Genomic DNA, 24,144 nt, shown 5'->3' on the forward strand with positions numbered 1-24,144 from the left:
AGAGCCCAGTGCGGCTGCGATTCCATCTTAAACACTGCAGCACTTTCCTAAAAGTCATCACTTTTGCCACACAAGCTGTTGATTAAACTGGACCTCTGCAAGTCCATAAGTGAGCCAGCCTGCTCACTGCCATGTAACAACCTGCGCTTGGACTCCTGATCCCCTCCAGTGACCACCCATGTTAAGCCACACATCAAGGGCCCGTAAGGTGAGCTCTTGAAGACCAACTCACGTCACCTTCAGCTGTACCCCAAGCCACTAAAACTGATTAAAAAATACTTTTACCTTAACATTTTAACCAACATGTAATGTTTTTTGTATTCTGAAAAACTTCTGTGATAAACTTTTGCTATAAAGTTTGCTACTTTTCCTATCGCAACCATTATTAATAAACAGAGGATCAGAAGGATTTACCCGTAAGTTCAAGGTGTATTAGAAACACATCCCATAGATTTACTTCTAAGACACTTCAATTTTACTACACTTCCTCCTAGGAGACCATTTTTGTACAAGGACATAATACAACTTTCTGATCAGATTTGTAGGAGGAACCCATGAATTACTTAACCAGCACTCAGTGGTGTGACTGACTTCTCATGAAGATTCTCCACAGGGAGAACAGCCCACGGCAGCCACTCATCACATTAGAGATCAAACAGCTCCACTTTATTAGCTCTCACAGCCTATTTCAAAGATTTCCACCTCAGGAGGCCTCAGCTCCGACCTGCCTGTGACAGGCTGCCATGAACATCACCCACCTCCTGCTGAAAGGCTGCTGCTGCTGCTGCCTGGGAAGAACTCAGTGCCTGCCTCAGCCTGAGGACCCTGGGGGGTGTCCGCAAGGGGAAAACAACAGACGAGGCCATTTAAACCCCGTGCAAATTAAGGCGAAAATTTTACACCTCCACAAGGGCCATTAATGCACTAGAAGTTCTGTACAGGTTTTCCCCAAAGTATCATTCATCTCCAGCGGTTATTGTCTGGATCTAAAGCTCTGCTGTCCTCCGCTGCCCTGGTGCTCTTCTAACACCCACAGACACTGAAAGAGCTCTGGGAGGATCTGCACGGATCCCTCAGGAAGCACCGCCCCGCCCGAAGGCCGCTGCTCCCCTCCAGCCCAGCAGCTCAGCGGCGTGCCCGTACTCCGCACCTTCTTCCCGCCGGACAGACCCTGCCCGGGCCCCGCTCCAAGGCTCCTTCCCCCGGCACTCCGCCTCAGGTTCCCCGGCCCACACGGCAAACAAAATGGCGCCACTGCCCCCTCCACGCCCAAGGGCTGCTCCTGCTGCCAATCAGCCACCAGCCTATCAGAGCTCCCCGCGGGCCCCGAGGGCCCCGCCCCCGCGAAAAGCGCGGGAAACCGTGAGGGCGCTGAGGAGGCGCCCAGCAGGGCTTGAGGAGCCGGAGGGTGTGGGGTGGTCTTCGAGCCCCTCCTCGGTTAAATCCACCTCAAACATCCCGGTTCTACTTCAGTTAGCTCGGTTCCACTCATCCCCCATTCAGCAGGAACTTGCACCACCATGAGGAAACACTTGACTTCAATGTTAAACTCAACAAACATGGCTCCAGAGCAAAGCCCTCATTGCCTCACAGCCCGAGTTTCCTACCTTGCCTGTGGCCAGATTATCCCGAGGAAAAGCCCTCGGTCCCAGATTACACTGTCGTGCTTGTCGGTATGCAGAAAATGCAGCAAAACCAAACCTGTGTTGCTCAAACGTATTAGGATGTGCAGTGGTAAATTATAGCAAAATCTCTGTATGAAGGGACCTTGATGGTCTTTGGCAATACAGAAAGAAAAATACTGCACAATAAAGTGATAGGAAAAGGAGGAAAAATTAAAACAGAAAGCAACCCCCTGAGTGTCCACTGATGGCTCATTTCCAGTATATATTTTTTTTTTTAGGAAGGCCTCTCAGTTCAGTTTGTGGGCTCCCAGGAGCTCCCCTGATCCATCAGGGCTCCGGGCACAAGGCTGGGTGAGCTGCCCGCCCGCAGTGCTGCCCCCGCACCCGCCGAGGCTGGAAAACCTCCCTGGATTAAACTCTTATGGTAGGCACCTCCAAAGTGTCTAAAGTTAGGCTGGATGAATGTGAGCCAAGCTGTTGAACAGATGGAGTGAAATCCTCCTCTAGATAACAGGAACTTTATATCACTGCCACAGATAAGAAGGGCAGCTAAAAAAAGTCAGGGAGGTAGTTACATAAATTTCGAGACAGCTTACCAGCAATGCTTAAAGGTAAAACTTTCCGATAGATCCTGAATATCCACTTCCAGCTGCAGACCCTGAGCTGCCAAGAAGTTCTGCAACACAAATGAGATTGTGACACTCGAGCTCCCACACTGAGACCACTGGAACTTAACGATACAGCACAAACACACAAAGCATTTGGAAGCTGGAGCCCGGGGCAGAGGAGATTAATCCCAGTATCAGCAGACTGGCACTGAGCTGGAGTTCAGTACTCAAACCCAGCTGAGGCACATGTGAACAGAAAGGTGACTGACTACCAGAAAACAAGCATGTCATTAATGCCCCAAATGCTACCAAACACACTCATTCCTTTTCTCTTACAGGGCTGTAAAATACTTGTGCTCACAGCACTTCTGACTGATGTGGTTTTCTACCTTCCTCGTTCATAGTTTTGAACATCTGCAAATTCAATTTCCTCATCTTAAAACTGACCTGCTTCCTTGTCTTTCAAATGTAATTATGCTTCCTAAGATGCACACCTCAGCACTGGATCCATTTTTCTTAGTTAGCTGCGGATATTTTAGATGGAGTTGGATGTGAAATACATTGTTAATATTTATATCTGAGCACCAAAAACCTTCAGGTAGGCATCTAAAATAATCCATGACTGGAAACTGACTATAAAGTGTTTTGGATGAAATGCTGTGAAACAATTATGCATGTTCTGAATCCATACTAAAAGAGGAGTATATGCTGCATGGAATTTGAAGATAATGTTTATTTAGAGAGTGGAAGACATCTGAACAATCAAGCAGCTTTTTCTCTTCCTTTAAGTACCTCATTTTTGGAGGAAAATGCATTATTACACTATTTCCCAGTCCCTTTGAGAAAGACAAGTGGATGAAGGGTTCTTGGGTTGCTTCCTCCTGTCCCCTACTTACCTTTGAACTTTCTCTAAAGGCTGCAATTACTGAGAAACTGCAGAGCTGACCTTACCAAGGGATGTGCCTCTGGGAAGACCAAGCAGCAGAGACCACACACAACCACATGATGCCATTCTCTAAAGCAAAAAATGGCTGGGAAGGTGACACCACAGCAGCCTCCTAGAGCAGGGCTGCTTTCCGAGCCACCTCTGGTGGTTTTGGTGACAAGAATGCATTTGTTCTCCTGGCCATCTCTGCAGAGCACAGGGCTGGGGAGCAGAGCTGCTGTGACCCAATTACTGCAGCCCTGAAGTTGTGCGGGCTCAGCCACGGCTACAAAACCCTGCTGAAGACGACATGAACCACGCTTGACCCCACAGAATTTGTTACTGATGGTGATAAGCAGAGATAGTCTACATTTATTTTGCAGATTCAAGCAGAATTTGGAGGGCCATGGGAAAAAAAAAATGTTCTAAATTGGACATGTTTGAGAAATACTGAGTCACAAGTTTCAAGCTGCACAAGGTCACTTTTGCAGTTTCTTTTTTCAAAGCAAACCCTAGATTTTATTATATAAAACCAGTGTTGGCAGCACTCAGAACATGCAGTCTTTTTTAGCAAAGCCCTTTGCAGCATGACTGTGGTTTCAGTCTTGGAGAAGCCTGCAGATGCTACTGCTTCTACTTTAAGAAGAAAATTAGCTTTATATTGCAAAATATTTAATAATTTTCAGTTCAAATGAAATGAAACAACAAAATAGTTATACAATTTTACTAGTTTATATTTCAATTCATAAAGTATACACACTGCAACTATGCTACCACAATGTCCACGCATCTAATATTGATGGAGTTACAGTAAGGGGTTTTTTTTGGTATTAAACAATAGAGATAATGTATGCAGTTAAGGAAAAAAGCTTGGACATAGCATGTTCTATCCTGTAGTTACAGAGTACATTAGCTAGCATTAGTACAGTAAACAAGAAAAAGTTAGAAATACAAAATAAACCAAATATCTTTATATACAAACCAGTGCCTCATATTGTTACCAGCTTATACTCACACTGCACACAAAATTTATCCACTGATGCAATAGATACTTCAGCATAACACAAACCATTATAAATTAAAAAAATTACAAGGTGCAAAACTCCATTCTACAGCTTTCTGGTGAGAACTCAATACAATCCAAGGAATGAGAACTCCAAGCACGTTTAGCACCTACCAGTGCAACTGCATCGAGCGTGACAAATGACCTACACCACCTCAGAACGCTACCAGGAAGCGAGTTGGACAGCTAGAGATGCTCGCAGCTACACTCACGCTGTGGTATTTGCCTCATATATATCTCAGTTTATTGTTTCTTTGTCCCATTCATACCTATGTGCAAAACTAAAACCTGGGAGCTCTGTCGGAGCCCCGCAGAAGGCCTGCTACAGCCGGGTAAAAACAAACAAACAAAAACAAAACAGAAACCTGACAAAACCCAGACAGACTCCATTGAATGTCAGACCATCCACATAATTCATGTTATCAGCAGTCCTGGTGCTGGGGATTTGAACGCTGTTGATATGTGGATCAAACAATATGACACAAGTGAAACGGAAATTTGCCCACAATTCCGATTGTTCTTGTCCAGCACTTGGACAAGTCTCCCAGCCTCCGGTGGCAAATTGGTTTGGCAGCCCATGCCAAAAAAGCCCAGAGTTGCATAGAATTGATTAGTAACAGAAAGAAATGCCAAACACAGAGAGATGGATGCTGCATCTACTAGAACAAAGTGGGGTTGCTCGACAGGAATGCTGAAATCATCCCCATTCATAAAGCAAAACATGTCACCTCCTACTCTCCATTTCCTACCTCTGGGGACTGCTTTCTGGCACTGATGTAGTTCTTGATAAACTTGTATTTTTTTGTTGCATTTTTTCCTTTTTTTTTTTCTTTTTTTTCTTTTTTAACTTTGTTAGTGACACTTTTCCTTTCAAATAAAATATTAAAAAAGGTTATAACTGTAAAAAAACCTATCATATGTAAACTTAACAATTAGGGTTTGGTAAGTTCTCGTACCTAGTCTGTGAAAAGCCTCCAGCCAGACGCAGAATGGAGTGTTTCTCGGAAGAGCTTCAATCTAGCTACATCACCTGTTAAATATCAGTAGTATGAACATCCCATGTCTAGCAATAAAACCTCTCTTGTGTTTCCATCCTCTTTATCACTGACCTATTGAAATCCTGACATGCTGTGTTTCTATTATATTTACATTCTGGTCCTCTCATGTCACAGAATTAAACATCTGGCCAAGGAAGGCAACAAAAGGTGTTAAGAAGGTGTGTTTGACAGAACTGCTTTTCAACAAGTCTCTTTTCCTTGGACTCCAGTCACTGTTTTTATAGAGCTTATTGTTCTGTTGAACCACGTTTTCTTTGCAGCTTGTACTTCATTCAGGGCCAGACCCAAATGGTGCTCCAAATCCTGCAAACAGAAGAGTAATTTCCTTCATTTGTTACATATTCACAGCACAAGGTTATAGGAGTTAAAGCTAGAAGGCTCTAGAACATCTACAAACTCTTGGCCACTTCAGAAGTTAAACAAGTCTTACATAAATTAAAAGCAGCACAATAAGCTGACAAAGAAGGAAAAAAAAGCTTTGAAAAGTAAAACAAGACTTGTTTCATTGCCCTTAGTGAAACATTCCACTTTCTTCAGTACATCCAAACTCTTTAATTGTCTTCCATCTGAGGAGGAGCTATTCCCACAGGAAGTGGACTTTCTACAAAGTAATTTTTACCTGTCTGTGAACAAGCTGCACTGACATATCTGTTTTAGGTTAAAAGCACAATGTTGTCATATTTTACAGAAATACTTCAGGTACCTGGAGCGCTTTGCAATCGTGTTTTAAGAAACATGTCTAACATTTGTCAATGTTACTTCTTCATTTAGCACTGATTGTGCGATAAAGACATGCATGATTCAGTACTCTGTCAGAGCTTGGGCTCCTTCCAAGCAGTTGCAGGAGATCAGGCAGCCAGCACTGCACTGCAGACAGGCAGATGTCTGGAAGCTGTAGTGGCTGCTAAATACAGTTCATGCAATTTCAATTATATCGTCTGCATACAGCAAGTTTCAGATGCAGTGTTTGGTTAAATAACCCATGCAGGAAATAGCAGGTTATGGTTTCAACCAACAGGATCTGTTCCAATCCCTCTACAGCTCACACTCACATTTTTCTAGGAATGCAGACACGCTGTACAGACTACAAAACAAACTCCCAGAGCATTACCTGTATTTTACATTCCGCCTCCACAAGCTGCAGCTTGGTCTGGGCCAGCTCAAGCTCCATTTCCCTCAGCTGGTTTTTCAGTGTTTCCTTCTCCTCATCCGTGTCCTCGTCTGAACCATCCTTGGCAGTGCTGGCCACCTTCACACGGCCTTCCTTATTGAAGAACTCGCGGCAGTGCTCGCAGTCATCCACCTTTTGCTGAAGTAAACACCTGGCTGTGAGCGACGTGCTGGGGTGTGAGCAAAGCCTGATCCTGCCTCTGCTCTGGGAGAGCAACTCCACACCAGAGGAAACACTAATGGGAACTTCTGGGGAGGCCCAGCCAGGCAGGAGCTCCTGCCAGCCCCACACTCACGGCTTTGGAAACACTGCTGTGTTGTTTTGCTACAAGAAAGGGCTCTGTCCCTCCCACTGTTACTTTAAGGTAAAAGACAGTCAGAGAATCTCTTCCAGAAAAAAAAGACCCCTCAAAAAAAACCCCCAGCATCAACATTAGCATGTAACCACTATGGCATGAGAGGACTCACCTTTTCTCCCAGATCTCCCCCTTACAATCCTCTCTTTCATCCATGGGGACTCTCAGCCACCATTTTAGTAATGAAATAAATTGTGTGTTTGCTGCTATGATTTTGCTAAGGGATCGAAACATTGTAGACTGTGGATCTATCTGGTCTCTTACCCGTATTTTCTCAATTTCAGCTTTATTTGCTGTTTGTTGCTTTTCCAGTCGCTCACTCAGCTGGGAACAAATCTGACAAGCAAAATGATGTTACCAGACCATTTATAAATGTAAATTCTCTCTCAAATGAATGCTAAAGCACAAATAAATGCTGCTGCAATATTAACATGGATAGTCTAAGGACCCTTAGAAAGCTAGAAAAATTGGGATGCTGCATTAAGCTGTCTCATTGTACATTTTCCCATTCTCTACATATTCTTCTATCCCCACAGGAAAAGGTGCAGTTCCAACACAAGTTATTAACAGTTTGGCCTTGCTAAAGGAGCCAGAAAAGGTTAGGAATAGCATGACCCTTTTGTTGCCTTTGGGAAAAAAGAACAGGCAAGAGAGAGTAGTTAAAAAACCCTAATTCATTCCCTGAGACCTGATATGGGCCTACTAAAGAGACACATGAATTTGCTCCCTTGATACCTTCTGATCAGGAGCTGGAATGCCAAAGCAAAGCCTTGAAAGGAAAAAGGCATCTTTTTTTTTTTATTTCTGAGGTGCATTTGATTGACAAAGCAAAGATGAGAGAGAAGCTTTATTTGGCATGAAGTGAACCTTGGATATCCAAGAGCCCATTTGAACAAGGTTTGTCTTGTAACCCAGGCTTGTGGTGACTGCTGATCTACAAATCCCCACATCAGGGGCAAACAGGACTGACCACTTCAGGATCTCAGCCAAAGAAAATGCAAAACCAGCCACAGGCTTCCCATTTAGAACAGCTAAACTGTGTCCTCAAATGCATAGCACAGATGACATGGATTTCCAGAAATCTCCTAAATTACCCAGAAGTCCTGTGCTTTGATAGCAAACCACATCATCACAAAGTTGTACTTACCTGTTTGTAGTCACCAATAATAGAGCTGTTCTTTTTGATCTCTGACTCTGCCTTATCTAGTTCCCTACGACACATTTCCTTCAGCTGTAGGAGGAGAAAAAAAGAAAATAAAGGGTTTATATTGGTGTAGTCTGAAAAATACCCAGGTGCTTTTTCTTCCTTTTCCTTAACCTCACTGCTCTGCTCTACCCAGGGACCCAGAGTCCAGCTCAGCTCCATGCAGGCAGGGCAAAGCCAGGCTTTGGTGGCCATCACTGCCAGAGCAGTGGGCTAGCCAAGGAAAGGAGGGATTCAAAAAGTGCTGACAGCTGAAGTCCTGCACTGCCTCTCTGTGCAGCATCTGGCACAGGCTGTGACACTGTGATTTCAAGTTAAAAATTCCCCACCCTATGAAGCACCTGGCAGGAAAACGCCAAATTCTGCTTTGCTGACGTCCTTTACACCACAGAAGAGGGACAAACATGACTTAGAACATTAAGCCCTTCCCACACTTGTCACTTTTTATTTTTATCATGTCTGTACTGTACAGAACAGCGAGAATGACAGAAATGCCCCAACCTGAGCAGATTCTTCCTCCAGGCGCCTCTTTTCTTCTTCTGCATCAATCAGCTTCTGTTTGGTCATTAGCAGCTCCTTATTGAGGGCATCTGCCTTCTCCTCTGCCTGAAACACAGAGTGGAGGCTGAGCAGAGGCTCCCCTGCTGTGCCTCCACCAGGACAGAGCCAAGAGTGCAGCCATTCCAGTCTTTATTAAGGTTTGGTTCATTGCTATTAAAAACAATAAAACATTATTCTGAAAATTATTTTTCTAAAACTTCCCATTTGCAATAGCAAAGCAGCAAAACATCAAAATTAATGGCATGTACCACTATAGTCCAGCCATCTAAAATGCCTCTTGAATTCAGTGATTCATTTTAGCAAAACTGGAGTAGGGATTGCTCCAAAGAAATCCAATAGCAGAAATAAGTTTCATTTTCTTGTCCAGTCTGGAAGTTGACCAATACATTCTGAAGACAACCAAAGGCACAGAACAGCTCACAATGTGCAAGATCAATAAAAGACTATAACCAGCTCAGACCTAAGTTTAATTTGCAAACATTCAACCTTGCAATGAAAACAGAACTAATGAAAAATGCCTCTAGAACATTTAAAAAGCCCCCAGAACTCTATGAAACGTCCCAATGGATGTAATACCATCCCAGAAAATACTGCATGAAAAAACTGAGCTACCAAAGCAAACATAAGTCAGGCACCTCTCTCCTTCCTCTTTAAGGGAAAGAAATGTCCCACCAGAAATCAACAACCCCTTTTTACTGCAGTTTTCAAAGCATAAAAATATATTGTTGAAAAATTTCAAGCTCTTTATAAACCACTAAAACTCTGCAAAGTTAAGACATCTTTTCCTGTCTCACACACACAACACAGCCCTTCCTAATAGGTGTATGGATTCTACATAAAAATAGATCAATAACTCAACTGATATATAAAATCTTCAGAAAGTAGCTGTACCAATTCCCTTCAAAGGAAGAAAATCAAAAAGTGAATTTTAGTCCCTTAAAGTCCTGCTGATCCTTTAAAACAGACGGCAAAGGCAAAGAGAACATCTTTTCATTACAGATGGGGTTTAAGCTGTTTGAAAGTTAAAGAACACTGGGATGTAGGAGCCCAACAACAGTAGAAAAACGAAGCCTATTTTCTGGCCTAGTGAAAGGATTTTAAGGAAATTCCTGTATTTCCAAATGCTTTGTTTTGATCTTTTGGGTTGCAGATTTCAGACATGCCATCTAGGTAGCAGAAAAGGTGTGTTAAACAATGTCCTTTGGTACTTTCCTTTCAGGACCTCAGGCTGGCACAATGAAACTTATCACTTCAGGATCCAATTAGAAGAATTAATCATGTCCTGAAGTAGGATCAAACCTACCTATCTCCTCCCAGGGGATAACCCAAATGCTGCCAACATCATCTGCCATCTTTGAATACAAGACTATTATATATCAAATTAAGCATACCAATTTTGCCTAATTTTGTTCCTCTCCCAGCTCTCCATTTAAAAAAAAACAATGGAAAAATTTAACTGTGCCTCATACAGGCTCAAGCAGCCACAAACAACAGTTAAAAACTGATAGAAAAAGCTTCTTCAGGACAATTTTTGCTGGAGTCCACCTCCTGAGTGCCACTGCTGGGCTATCACCAGTGTGAAGCTTCTGGAAGCTTCACTAATGAAGGGAAAAAGCCCAGGTAAGAGGAAGTGAACGTACCAATGTGTGGGGAAATCCTGCTTCTAGAACATTCTATGATCCCCATTTTAACACCTAAGAACAGGAGATGTAATAAACCCAAAAGTCCTGAACCAAACCTCATTAAAGCAACCTTCACCCAGTGGCATCAACATTTACTGTGAATAGTTTTCCAACAGCAAGTTTCCAGGAGACTGTGGGAAACCTTAAATTGTCTGAGGCAGATGCAATGAAACATTTGAAAGCCTGTCAGCTCCTGCACTGGGCAACTTTCAGAAGTCATTTTCCTTTGAGATTTCAGAAACGCACTTATCTTGGTACAGAACAAGAATGGCAAAACATGAGCACTTGAACTCTTCCCCTCAGCTCCCCAAGCAGACAGACCAAATGTACCTTTCTGTCTCTGCTTGTCCTGGAAAAAAAGAAAAAGCATATCCTAATAAAATCTCCCACAACTGAATATGTAAAGAAGGGAGTGGGCCAGCAAGCTGAAAAAACTGCTGTAAGACAAAGCAAACCTAAATCTTCCTCCTGAGAGCTCTACTGATCTGGAAATAGCCCAGGATGAGGAGTTCACACAGGCAGATTCCAACAAGCCAAATGGAAACCACAACAACATTTTCAGAGTTGCCTGAGGTACCTGAGAACCTGATCCATGCAGAGCCAGACTGACTCAGACTTTCAAGTTTATCAGGCACTTTGCAAAGCCTGTCTGCTGTGAAATTGTATTCATAAAAATCCCAGGGAAACACAAGCTAGCATCCGTGTTATGATTTCTGTGATGGTTCAAAGACTTGACACAGCTCCTGCCAGACTTCCTTAGAGAGAAGAAAGCAACTACTCAAGTACAGGCTCTCCTTTCCCTCCAGTGACTCTGAATGCTTTTCAGAATAAAGGGTATTTCAGCCAGCACTCCTGTTTCCTTCCCATGGACCTCTGTCAGAGGCCTATACCTTGGCAGGGTGCAATGGGAATGTGGAGGAAGGAATCCTGTCCCACACAAAAAAAAGTACTCCATGCCTCTCCTCTCCAGTGAGAGAAGGAGCAAGGAGTGAGCCCTTGTCTGCCCTAGACAGCCTGGGGACACGACTTACGTTGTCCAAGTCCTTCCTCAGTGCAATCTTGCTGGTGACCAGCTCGTGGGCGAGGTCGTCGTTCTCCTGCTCCAGTCTCATGTTGGCCTCCTGCAGGCGCCGGTTCTCGCGCTGGGGGCACAGAGGGGCTGTCAGGGACAGGGGCTGCCAGGGAGTGCCACACACAGCTCCCTGGGCCCACACACAAACGCCCACCTTGCACCTCCAGTCTGCAAAGACGACTCTACCTGCATGAAATTCCCCGGGACAAAGCTACAGCCACAGTGCAAATGTAAAATAAATACAGGATTAGCCTTGAGAAGACACCAGGTACAAATAACTCTGCTCAGCCATTACTTGTTGAGCTACAGAAACGTTTCTGAAGCCTGCAATAGCAGGGGCATCATTGTGCCATCAATATCTTGCCAGGAGTTTCCTACAAGTACTGCTTTTCTTGGTTCAAAATTAAATTTGCATGCTAGGAACAGGTAAGAGAGGAGAATCCTGGAAAAAAATACTTTATTTTCTCTCTCCTGTTATAGCTCCCAGTACACAGATGGATACTAAAGAAAGTTTACTTCTCTGATTAAAATACATGAATTTATTGTATCTATGTCTCTGTGTGTATTATTGTGGTATGTGTATGCATACATAACTTGACATGAGTACTTTATCCCTGTATTACATTTGTTTGATAAATAAACTGTTTATAAAATTACATGCTTACTGCAGTATACATCATTTGAAATTAGGAAGAGGAGTAAAAGGGGGAGTATAAACATGGAAGGCAGAGTTAGAATCAGCCAGGCATTTCCTTTCTCTTCATGGCTTGTGGTGCAATCAGCACGTTAAACGGGCTCTACTGAACCAGTTCTATAAGCCCAAATAAAAGTTCATACTATTCCTTTTCTTGCACAGCTGGGCTCACAACAACCCCATCCTGATCAGCATTGCCAATAGAGAGACATTCCCTTCACATTCATGGAGCTGATTCCCCTCTTGCATCCAAACTGGTCAGAAAACAAAACCAGCTCAAAAAGAGTCAAAAGTAGCAACTTCCTGTTTGTTAAACCAGACTGGAGAAGGTAAAGCATTACCTCAAATCTTTCTATAGGATCCTCCTGTTGAGCCTGCTGCTCTCTCATGGTATGATATTCCTTTTCATATTTCTTCAGCTTCTTCTGGCTAATCTAAATTAAAGCAGCTCATTAGTTCCTGCCCAGAACATCGATAAAAGAACACAGCACACACAGGGTTATGGAACAAGCTTCAGGCAACTCCTACAAAGCACAGCTCCTAGCTTCACCCAGCTCTGAGTGCCAAACCCTCAGGTGTGGTCAAAACCAGTTCCACTCAATAGAACAGCAGCCTCTTCCTGTGGGATGCAGGGAAAGTTTCAAAAGGCACCAGAGCATCCTGCCTGAGCTCCCCCCTGGTGCTGCACAGCTCCCTGGTGCTCCACACTCTGCAGAGCTTCAGCACAACAGAACCCCACGAGATGTGGTTCATTTTAGCACTGGCCTGATGCTGAGCCTTCTTCAGCTGCTTTCTCAGCTGTAACATTTATCATCACACAGAAGCATTTGGTTTACTTTACATGAGACTGTAAATGCTGAAAGGGCAAGTGCAGGCTCAGCTGACATTTCTGCCAGTGTCACTCAAGCCCAGCAGAAAACAGCCCCTGCCCGAGGTGCCGAGGTGTCTGGGCAAGCAGCAGCACCCAGAGCACAAGTGCTCTGTCCCTGCTCTGACACACACAGCACCAGCAAAGGCACTCTCACAGGCCCCAGATTCCCCTTCTGTGAGAAGGGACAGAAAGGTGATGCTGAATTCAGTATTTTGTGCCCAGAGTTCAAGTACTGCAGGGACAGGGAACACAAGGGAAGCTGTAACAGATCCTAACCACATTTTCCTGGTGTCACCTGGACCAGAATGGTTTAGCAACACCACACCAAGATCACTGTGAGCATTTCACATGCAAGACATCATGCACCTAAATGAAATCTCTAGCATTAAAAATTGCACCTAAACATTTATTTTTATCTCAGTAAACCAAATAAATTTAAAAGCTATAGCTAGGATTTCCTCTTTAAAAACCCCTTTCTGAGAAACAGGATGAATTTTACATGCATACATGACAGGCAGAATGGAAAACGGGTTTGGTTTCCCTGAAGTCGGCTTTCCTCAGTAACAACCTTCCTGGGAAGGAGCTGCAGAACGCGGTGGCCAAGCTCCCTCTAGTGAGGGCAGACCAGAAACGCCTCTCTGCACCCGGGGAACATTTCTGCGGAGGTGCAGGAGGAATTCCTGCACCCCAGACATCCACCTAGAGAATTAACCCTCCACTGACAATGAAGCCTGTAATTCGAGGAGATTATTTCACTGCTCTGCCCCTGCTCAAACTGCCCAGATGTGGGGGTTTCACCCCCCAAACCTCCCGCAATGTAAGTCAGATCCTGACAAATGAGGCATCCACCATGCCAGAGGAAAGGAAGGCAGGCACACCACTACCACGGCATTTTCATCTTCTGCTTTTCAAGTGCATTAAGCCAGTTTTGCCTTTTTTAGGTGATCTTGAGCAGATTTGCCATTGTTATAAATTCTGGGCACGGGAGGCCTGGGGAAGTCAGCAAGGATTCTGCATTTGCAGAAATAAACACGGATGTCCCACCACATTTTTTCAGGAGGCAGGAGCAGCTCTGCTAACGTCTGTTGCCCAGAGAGGTGAACTCCCCATCCCTGGAAGTGCCCAAGGCCAGGCTGGATGTGGCTTGGAGCAGCCTGGGATAGTGGAAGGTGTTCCTGCCCATGGCAGGGGTGGAATGAGATGGGCTTTAAGGTCCCTTCCAACCCAAACCATTCTGTGATTCTATGACTTGATGGCAACACCGAGGAGTGACTTTGAGAATCTGGTGCTGTCTCCAGGACTTCCTGACCTCCTTTCCAGCAGAATGCTGCTCTAATCACAATGCCTTAGCCAGGCTACTTCTCCCTTCCCATAAATTATTTATTTTGATATCAGGCCCTTTTCTGCTCAAAGAAACACTTTCAAATGCAGAGCTGGAGATCTCTACTGACAGCAAAGGACTTATCTTTTAGGTCAAGGAAAGCAATTATGTGCAGCACTCCCATCAAGGAGGTGATACAGGAGCCAAGCCCAGCAGTGCTTCCTCCCCAGCCTCCCCTTTAATGGCCCAGAGCACCCCAGGACACCACGGGCAGCCTTGCCATGTCCACTCAGAGCCTGCTTGTGCCACTCCACACAGCACTGGGAACACTGGGAATTTTAGCAGAGTGGGAAGAGGAACAAGTTGTTACTTGGAAAAATAAAAGGCAAATGCACTCATTAGGATGATGTGAACCAGATGCATGTGGAACATTTAATCTGTGGCTAATGCTAAATGATTAGAGAGATAAAATAGCTTTATTCTTGACTATTCTGTAATTTCTACATTAGTTTCACACAAGATATGCTTGAATTCTGTGCAGAAAACACAGTGGTATCCACACTGCTACTACACCTGGATCACAAAATGCCTGGAATGTTAACACACCAGGGAAGTTGTGTACTGTCAAACTGACACTACAAAGAATTCCTCTAGGGAATTTAAGGAAAAAGGACACTTGGAACCACATCAGTGTATTTGGCTCAAAATTAATTTCCATGATTACAGCCAATTAAGCTGCATTTGCCCTTGGAGCTGGAGGCAGGAGCTGCTCCCAGGCTGGGGCTGCAGCAGTCCCTCCCAGCTCACCTTCATGTTGCAGGCCAGCTCCATCAGCTTCTTGGCGTTCTCCTCGGAGCGGTACCGCTTGGGCAGCTGCACGCGGAAGAACTTTAAAGCCCCTTCAAAGTCAGTCAGCAACAAATCATCCTTGGTAGTCTGGAGACAAGGCAAGAAACAGCAGGGAAAGCCAATTTTTTACAGTTATTGAATCCCAGAAACAATAAAGCCACGACAGCTTTGGAAAGCTGCAGTAACACTGCAGCTTCTTAACCTTCAGCAGAGAGTGTTTGTTTCTATTTCTGCAGCCTCCTATTCCACCCCCCCAAAAAAGCACTGTGCAGCACAGGACATGCCAGATTACAGCACGTGTGCCACAGGCAGCTGTTAGCTTCTCAAAACAACATGTTTTTGTAACAGGCTTCTTAATTTTTATATGGTGCATGAAGATGCATAAACCACGGTGCCACACTGTATACTCACTTTTAACAATCCCAGTGCAACGTTGAAGATAACACTTATTCCCTGGAAAGAAAAGAATGACAAAATAATTTAATCTCTCAGTATTTACAAGCTTGGATAGGAATTTTTTTGGTGGGTTTTGTTGTTTGTCTAGTTTCTGTGAAAAGGAGAACCAGGATACATGTGAAACCAGGTGCTATATAAATCAAAGGCACAAGAACAACTTTGCAAACAACTAGCAAAGTATCTTTACTGGAGAGTCATTATAGAGAGCAAAACAATCAACACTGGTTTTACTGCCTCCTTAGCAGTCTGAAACTCTAAAATTATGTTGTGCACTTTATTTTATTTCTTCATGAGTAGTTGGTCAGCTCGAGATAATTTAATTTTCATACAGCAACTTCTAAAATCACTGATTCAAATGCAGTAATGTATACAGCATTGTATTAAATTCTGGTCTTCACCAACTGGGATAATTCATGCAATGAAAAAGAAAGTGACTCACTTTAGGGCAGAGTCCCACAGCATCTCATCTATTCTGCCTCTACTCCTTAGAAGAGTTCTATTCATACTGTCCAATTAAATTAAATACAAACAGTTCTATAGTCAGGAGTAGCTCACACCTTCTGCAGGGGTCCCACTCATAACCACGACACATTGCTCATCTTATTTCAAGATCCTTCTTTTCTTCTTCCCACCAAGTTATTCTTTCACCATTACTTTCAAATGATGAAAAACCCCTTAAAACTTCTCTGTGAGTACATTTACTGTTTATGAAATGAAAATGTGTTTCTAAACAAACAGAACTGATTTTCTCCATACCATCTGCTGCTTTCTATTCCACTGGCACATGGACAAAGCAAGCAGCAGACACAAGGAAAGGGCAAAAACACTGACCAGGAGGTTTGTGAATGCTGAAAGCCTTCAGTAAAGGAAGGCAGGAAATCAGCCACTTCACAGGAACAAGGGCAGATCCAAGAAGAATGGATGCATGAAGTTACCCAGCAAATCATTAAATAACTCAAGGATGCTTGAGTACAAAATGGGATTTGTTCAGTGATGGCAATAAGTGCTGACTGTAATTACACTGCTTACCCACACAGCCCTACAGGCACTGCTCTATCCATGATTACAGACAGCACCTCAATACACAGAGTTTTGCTCTCTAAGTATAAGTTGTGAAATATAGGGAGACTTCAAGTTTTCCAGGAGAAAGAGCTTCAAGCTTGTTAGATTACCAGCATGAGAGTCAGCTGGGCCATTTTATACACAATGGCCTCCATGCAATAATATGATAGGAAAAATAAAAGTCATCATTGTGTATTACATGACTCCAGAAGAGAGGAGCCCAGATATTTGTAAATCAGCTCTCATCAGGCTGCACAGAGTCTCTTCACATAGATTCACCAGTGCCACAGGGGATAGGAGATTATAACCTTTTATATAGATATTGATTCTCAAATTGTTTCTTTAAAATGCTGAGAATCTTTATCATTGCTTCTGCAATGTAACACTTCCACATAAAAATATCACACGCCTTGCTCTGAGAGAACAGATAGTAACAAGGACATGAACCAAGATAGTGACAAACTGTCAAAAGCTGGGAGCTGTGCAAGTCTCCAGTTATAACACATACCTCACATAGGAGTAAGTCAATAATATGGAAGACCATGTAGAGAGGGAATTTTGCAGTGAACAGGGTCAGGAACCACTGGGAAGCATACATGTGTGCTTCAAGGCTGATGTCCAGAAAGTGGTTATACAGATCAGGAATGTATTCCTAAAAGGAAAACACACAGAAGCACTGAAAGTTAATGTAGGCTATTTTGGAACTGTAGCTGAACCCCAAGCTACAGAAGGAAGCTGGGTAAAGTGACCATCAGTGCAGGGTCCTGCATCCACCAGGTGTGACAAGAATGGCCCTGGGGGCCTCCTAAGGGTGCCAAAGGCTTATCCTGGGGTGGATACCCAGCAGGAGCCTGGGATTTGCCTCAGGTGTCAGGCACATCTGCCTTGAGCAGCACCACACTGCTCCTGAGACCTCTGCCAGAACTCCTGGGATGGTCCTTGCTCTCCACCCTTGCTCACAGCTCCCAAACACCACTGACCCTGCCCACAGCTCCCAAACACCACTGACCCTCCCCACAGCTCCCAAACACCACTGACCCTCCCACAGTTCCCAAACACCACTGACCCTCCCCACAGCTCCCAAACACCACTGACCCTCCCCACAGCTCCCAAACACCACTGACCCTCCCCACAGCTCCCAAACACCACTGACCCTGCCCACAGCTCCCAAACACCACTGACCCTCCCCACAGCTCCCAAACACCACTGACCCTCCCCACAGCTCCCAAACACCACTGACCCTCCCCACAGCTCCCAAACACCACTGACCCTGCCCACAGCTCCCAAACACCACTGACCCTCCCCACAGCTCCCAAACACCACTGACCCTCCCACAGCTCCCAAACACCACCCATGCCACGAGAAACAGCCAGGGCTGAGCTGCAGGCTCGGGTCTGTCCACCCCCCATGTGAGCCCCCACCTGCATGAGGCGCTCCAGCTGATAGAACTTGCAGTGCAAATCTTCAAAGTTCTGTTTGAAAAGTTCCCTGAGTCCATAATCAAACATGATTTTGACCAGAACACTGAAAGCTTGCTCCTCAGGCATCTGTGAGACAGGACAGTGGATTTAGCACCCAGCATTAAAACCTTTCACATCAGGTCATCTGCCTGAACCTCCCTTCTCCCTCTGAGTGAAAGCATCAAATGCCACTACTTTTCTATCCAGTTCAAATGCAAACAAGAGTATTACCACACAAAATGAGGTTTACTGTGGCAAATGGCATTTCAGTGGAATAAACCACCTCTCAATCACTCAGCTAAAAATACATCTTCCAGACATGAAAACCAAAGCAGTTCCCCTGTGTCTTTGCTCCAGAACTCATCAGAATCTGAATCTTACAGATTTTGAGCAGCCTAACCCTTTGTCACCCACATTAAAAAAGGCTGAAGCAGTATTACTAAAGGATGTTAAACAGGATGTTTCCCTTATTCTTAACTATATATTTCCCTTTTTCAATTACATTATTACATTTGATGTTTATTTATTAGATGGCATGAATAAGAGAGACCAGTAACTGTTAACAGAAGTTCCACACCTCACAACTCAGCACCAGTTTGGGAAGGTTCAATCTCCCTTTTCTGCCAAAAACTGAAGGAAAACTCAAAGCTCATCAGTGTTTTGACATTTTCCCCTACCCTTAAAATTCAGTTTTAATATTTCTGTAGTAAAGTCTGACTTCAGGTCAATTGCTGGTTTCTATAAAGAACAGAACATCCATCTCAAGTATTCTATTATTAATCTGCAGATGGAGTTTATTAAAACAGAAAACTTTGCTGAAACATTCCAAACTGGTAGTGAAGGACTCGCAGAAACTTAATTTCCTTTTCTGCAACATTTGTTTTTATTATTTATTTTCCCTAGCAGCCACACTCCAAAGGCTGACTTCAAAGAGAATCTTTGAAAAGAAAAGAAACTTATTTGAAATTTAGCTTTTCCTTACATGCATGCATTATTCCCAGAAGCCACAAGCACTGTTAAAGAGAGAACTCTGGAATAACACAGGGCTCAGTCATGAGAGTGAATCTCTGCAAGGCAAGGGACCCATGACAATGAAATTCTACAGGCAAGAACATCTGTTCCAGTGAAAGTGTTCAGTTCTCATAGCAGGAAGAGTTGCCCTTCCCTATCTCATTCAGAGAGGAAATAAAGAATTAATTGCTCATCTAGGAAATATTTCAGATTACAGTTACAAAGAACTAAAAGGTTGTTATCATTAATCACTTGGCTTTTGTTTCACAAGAATGGAGTTTACAATCTCTTCTGTACCCTCCCCTGACTTTACAACAGTATGGAAAATCCTCCCCTGAAGGCCAGACTTCCTCTTCCACCAAAAACTGCAGAGAACTCTTCATGCTCAGTCCTCGATGGCAGCAACAGCTGGGGAACAGAAACCTCAAAGCACTGCTGGGCTCAGGAACTCTGCAGTTCCAACCACCCTTGCAACAGAAACACTGACAAAAAGCAGACATTACTTTGAAACAGAACAGTCTATAAATATACAAATACAGATTTGTAATGCTCTTGTATTTCCCAAGCCTGAGTGGATCTAAAACTTTTGCTCCTGAGAACCATAAATCTCTCTCTAGCTTCTGAACACACCAGCAATTAAAGGATATTACACTGATGAGATCACTTCTATCAACAGCAATTAAGTTTAAGAAAGCATAATACAGTTTCTTTTAAAAATATGAAGGTATTATTGTATCCTTCCCTAACCTCTCAAAGCAAGAAGCACAAAGACCTTCAGGACAACAGCCCCCAGGCAGCACAGCCTGCACTGAGACCCAGTGAACTGACATCCCTTCAGAGTCCTAAATCCTCCTCTGTGTGCACAGGACATGGAAACACCAGCTGTAGTTCTGACTGATTCCAATAGAAACATCTTAAAAAAAGCTAAAATCTGACCTTGAAACCCTGCAACAAAAACATTTACAGTGTTGTCTTATACACAAATTCCATGCCTACTACTGCTCATGAGTGCAAGCCTGAATGGAAGGGGTCCCTGTACAGGAACACAAGGGCATGAACACTGAGTCCTTACAAACACCACAGCAAGTTTGAAACAATGTACTCCTCCCTGTTTAAAATCACTTCATTAACAACCAACATTTAAGTGGATGTGTGCCCTGTTAGCTCAGAAGTCTGTTCTAGACAACTGGAGCAGTATTTATTGTGAAGTCTGAAACAGCTGAGGGTAAAGGCACCACTTACATGTAACAGCAGCACAGCAGCCAGGAACGACTGGCCTTGGCAGTAGCCAATCTCCTCATCATACACAGAGTAGGCCTAAAAGAGGAATCAAGACTTTACTGGTACCTGTCTCAAGACAACAAACACAAATAAAACAGAACAGTGCATTGAACAGAGCTCCATACGATTTCCATGGATGGAGTGCAGCCATTGTCATTCCAACAAAGGGAAAATCTGTATGACAACCAAACTGGGATAGACAGAGGCAGTGGCTGGCTTCAGTAATGCACCAACGCTGCTGCAACCACTTATCTGAGGGCTTTTATCTCTAAATAGGTCCCACAGGGATGTTAGGAAGAGGAAGAAACCCTAGAAATTCAAAAGAAAGTGCTGGAAGCTTAAACCATTCCAGCTGAGACACCTGAATACACTGAGCTGTTAATTTTTGCTTATTTCCTCCTTTTAATAATCAGCTTCAGTGCATGCCTATGGCTTTATAACCTTTATGGAGGTACACACTCATCTCCAGTTACATAATTTGTCCAGCTTGATCCAGGCTGACAGGTCAGGAATGATGTGAAGTCTTTGCACCAAACACTTCAGAGCAGAGAAATCTGGGAGGGCTTTAGGTCTGCTGTGTGAATAACCAGAGACAGCCCAACAGCTACCATGGGGAAGAGCCTGAGCCTGGTGCCAGAGGCTGTCTGCACGACAGACAATGCTAACACATCCCCCTTCTTCTCAGCCAACAGTCACACTGCTGATGATGCTGAATACAAGTTACCAAAAGCAGCCCAGAAGAAGTGAAAGAATACCTTGCATATTTTGTACAGGGAGTCCTGGCCATCTCCCCCAGTGTCTTTGAAATAATCGTGAGCAGGGAACGTTCGATTGATGTCTCGGGTGATGGCACTGTCTTGTGGAGACTCCTACCAGAAAAAGAAAAGAACATGCAAATTAAACCCAGGGCAGTGCAGATGCAGCCATCCTTCAGAGATTCCTGGATGCCAGCACTGCCCAGGCACACTCCTGGTATCCCACAACTGCAGGAGTCCCAGCTGTAAGCAGCAGCTGTCCAAAATGCTGTCCCTGAGGTTCAGCTTGAGGAACCACTCCTCATCCCCCAGAACTCAATGAGAGAAAACAGATGGGTATGAGCCTGGGGAGTGTCACAGAGGAAAACACAAGGGAATGCAGGGACAGGTCCTGTGTGAGCTAGGATTTCAGCATGAGGAAGATGGAACTTTGTTCTCTACATCACCCTGACACCATCAGTTTCAGATGCCTTGGACATTTGGAAAGCTGAACAGTAAAAAAAAAAAAGGGGTTTAATCTATCAAAAAAACCTCATGTTTCTGCTAGGCAAATGGAAAAAGGTTAGAAGTAAAAGATGGTAAAAAAACACACAATGTAATCAGTGTAAGGAACATTCAATACAGCTTGTAGTTCTTTTTCTTCACAAAATTATTTTTCAAACAACAACAACAACAACAACAAAATTACCACAGTGTGCTTCATTTTCAGTGTGCTTCATTTCTCTTCTGATTTTAATCCAAGGTTAATGCTCCTCTCTGGGGCTTAACACAGACATTTCATTAGGAAAGAAAGCATTATGCTGCCATTAAAATCAAGAGCAGATTGTTTTGGAAATTATATCAAAAGTACTGTTCAGCATTCCAATTTGATAATAATTAACTGGTAAAGAGGTCTATCTCATTATGAGGAAATTAGAAACAAACAAAATCCAATGCTCAATAAATTTCATATAAATAAACACCTTTTAAGTCAAAGACAATCATGCTAATGGCTGGCTGTTTGCAAGCAGGGAAAGACAAAGCTCAGAAACCATTCTGCAAACTTTCAACATGTGAATACAGACTTAGTGCTAACTTCTAGTTTCTGACAAGCTTGCAAGACTGAATTCCAGTGAATCACTCCCAGGAGCACAGGTTCTGGCCACTGCCAGCAGCATCTGTGGTGCTGCACAAGTGCCTTTCCTGAGAGTCGCCTGGGTTCTGCTGCAATGGCAAAATAATCTCAAATCCACTTGCCTTCTAATCCACTTATTGAACAGCAGAGACAAAAGCATCTGGCTGGAAACTCTTAAGAGAGGATTCTCAAACGAATCACTCACTATGGCTAAAGAGAACTAATTAGTGGCCTCTCTGGCTTTGCGTGACTTGCTCGGCTCTTGACTCCTGTGCCTCAGCACAATTCCTCAAGCAATCCAACGGGAGTTCCTGCAGCTGAAACACAGCTTGGGAAGAGAAAAATCAACGGAAATGATAAGGTTTAAAAAATGTTTTTCAAGCCATGGCTTTGAAATCTCCCCATTAGTACAAACTGCTGCAATCCAAGCATTGTGTAACCTTTTCTTTACTCCTATTTTTATACCTTGCTGTGAGAATTGGCTCAATGGGCAATTTCTCATGCTTTCAGGGGACTGGGAACTGAAGGAAACCCTTCTGAACCCACACCCTTCACAAACTGGGATTGAAAAATAGAAAGCTAAGAATGACAGGAAGAAAAAGAAAGTAATAAAGAAAACAGAGTGGAAACCAGCCATGAGAACTGAGGCAAGTGTAGTGAAGATTAAAATTCTCATAACAGTTTGCTGCTCTGAAGGAAAGCAGGAAAATGTAGATGCTCAGGCCCTTCCTCCCCTCTTTTATACACTTTAAAATATTAAGGGACTTATATTGAAACCTTCCTCTCCAGTTGATTTAAACAAAACTACATGGGTAATTATGGAAACCAGGATGCAGTCCAGCTGAGAAAAGCCCATTTATTCTGTCAGGCTGCATATAAAAGCATATTGGTTCCCACCTCTTAAACCTGACACATTTAAAAAATAATTTCCATGCATTTTCATGATCTTGCAGGGAGCATCTTAGGATCTGCAAACCGTGTCATGCAGTTACAGCCTTGATACACATATTCAGACTGAGACTGTGTTACTTTAGAAGATTCTTCTGTAGCTTAAGGCACAATTAAAGACATGGAAGAGTTGGAGTTCCCTCTTCCTGGGACTGATCTACTTGCAGTTTTCAGCAGCTCAGGTTTATTCCTCCTAATCCACTACATAAACCCAAGAGGATGAAGAAGCTGCAGCAAAGAATTGCTAAAGGACAAGATTTGTGATGAAAAAAATGAAACAAGAAACCTCCAGAGAACAGAGGAAGCTGCCTGCTGGAAATGGCTCATCACCCAAAGATCAGCTCTCGTCACAACAGGCTCCTGGAGAAAATCCCCTGGGGTGTAAAACAACCCTGACCTGGACCCAGGCTGGCTTCAGAACCACCACCAAAATGGAGAAATTCAAGGGGACCAAACTTTAGATTCCCCCTGCCCCAACCCCTAGAACGATTCCAACTGTGGAATTTTGCTCCCTGCTGAGTTATCTGACACACCCACCACCAGCCCAAACTGGGCCTGACTCTCACTCTTGCCACATCCATTTCCACATTCCAGTTACTCCTTAGGAAGGTCCCACTGACTGCAAGAATTCTGCCACATGGTCAGAGATTACTGTGGGAAGGGTCTGGAGTCTCAGTCCACCACTGGAATTTTCCTTGCTTTGCCAGGGTGGGACCAGCACGTGGTGTGTTGCTGCAAGGCATGGACAAGCCACCCTGGAGTGCACCAAGCCAGGGACAGATTCCAGCAGATCCAACACGCAGAGAGAGCCAAAATTCTGTGCAGCTTCGTGGGCAGCAGCAGGGGTAAGATTACCCGATGGGGATAAGTTATTTTGAGCAGATCTGTACATTTTAAGTACATTCAAATACATTAAATGGTATTTTGACAGCTATTTTCAGCATTAGCAGGATCCTGTGCCACCAGGTCTATTTTGCAGGCTGCTGGCATTCCCATAA

At 43.8% G+C, this 24,144-nt stretch overlaps 2 protein-coding genes and 1 long non-coding RNA gene across 5 annotated transcripts in view; 1 reads left to right on the top strand and 2 right to left on the bottom strand.

The window, feature by feature from the left end:
* LOC132337180 (uncharacterized) overlaps positions 1-1,282 on the bottom strand; it is a 51,847-nt gene extending 50,565 nt beyond the window's left edge. Inside the window, exon 1 of the long non-coding RNA XR_009489095.1 lies at positions 1,151-1,282. This is a non-coding gene — a long non-coding RNA (uncharacterized LOC132337180). The remainder of the gene's footprint in view (positions 1-1,150) is intronic.
* The window catches only part of STRBP (spermatid perinuclear RNA binding protein), a 74,288-nt gene extending 62,308 nt beyond the window's left edge, over positions 1-11,980 (top strand). For all 3 annotated transcript variants that reach the window (XR_009489093.1, XR_009489094.1, XM_059865480.1), the window contains one exon: positions 9,790-11,980. The gene's annotated coding sequence lies outside the window, so the exon portion shown is untranslated. The remainder of the gene's footprint in view (positions 1-9,789) is intronic.
* The window catches only part of RABGAP1 (RAB GTPase activating protein 1), a 60,874-nt gene continuing 40,601 nt past the window's right edge, over positions 3,872-24,144 (bottom strand). The window contains exons 14-26 of the mRNA XM_059865469.1: positions 21,085-21,198; positions 20,291-20,365; positions 17,999-18,124; positions 17,086-17,229; positions 15,471-15,512; positions 15,018-15,146; positions 12,360-12,452; positions 11,284-11,394; positions 8,511-8,615; positions 7,953-8,036; positions 7,070-7,141; positions 6,391-6,588; positions 3,872-5,582 (exon numbers count right to left, since the gene is read on the bottom strand). Of these exons, the coding sequence (XP_059721452.1) occupies positions 5,460-5,582; positions 6,391-6,588; positions 7,070-7,141; positions 7,953-8,036; positions 8,511-8,615; positions 11,284-11,394; positions 12,360-12,452; positions 15,018-15,146; positions 15,471-15,512; positions 17,086-17,229; positions 17,999-18,124; positions 20,291-20,365; positions 21,085-21,198 (1,416 nt within the window). The 3' untranslated portion in view covers positions 3,872-5,459. The remainder of the gene's footprint in view (positions 5,583-6,390; positions 6,589-7,069; positions 7,142-7,952; positions 8,037-8,510; positions 8,616-11,283; positions 11,395-12,359; positions 12,453-15,017; positions 15,147-15,470; positions 15,513-17,085; positions 17,230-17,998; positions 18,125-20,290; positions 20,366-21,084; positions 21,199-24,144) is intronic.

The sequence above is a fragment of the Haemorhous mexicanus genome, chromosome 21 (genome assembly GCF_027477595.1).
Source record: "Haemorhous mexicanus isolate bHaeMex1 chromosome 21, bHaeMex1.pri, whole genome shotgun sequence".
NCBI classification, from domain to species: Eukaryota; Metazoa; Chordata; class Aves; order Passeriformes; family Fringillidae; genus Haemorhous; species Haemorhous mexicanus.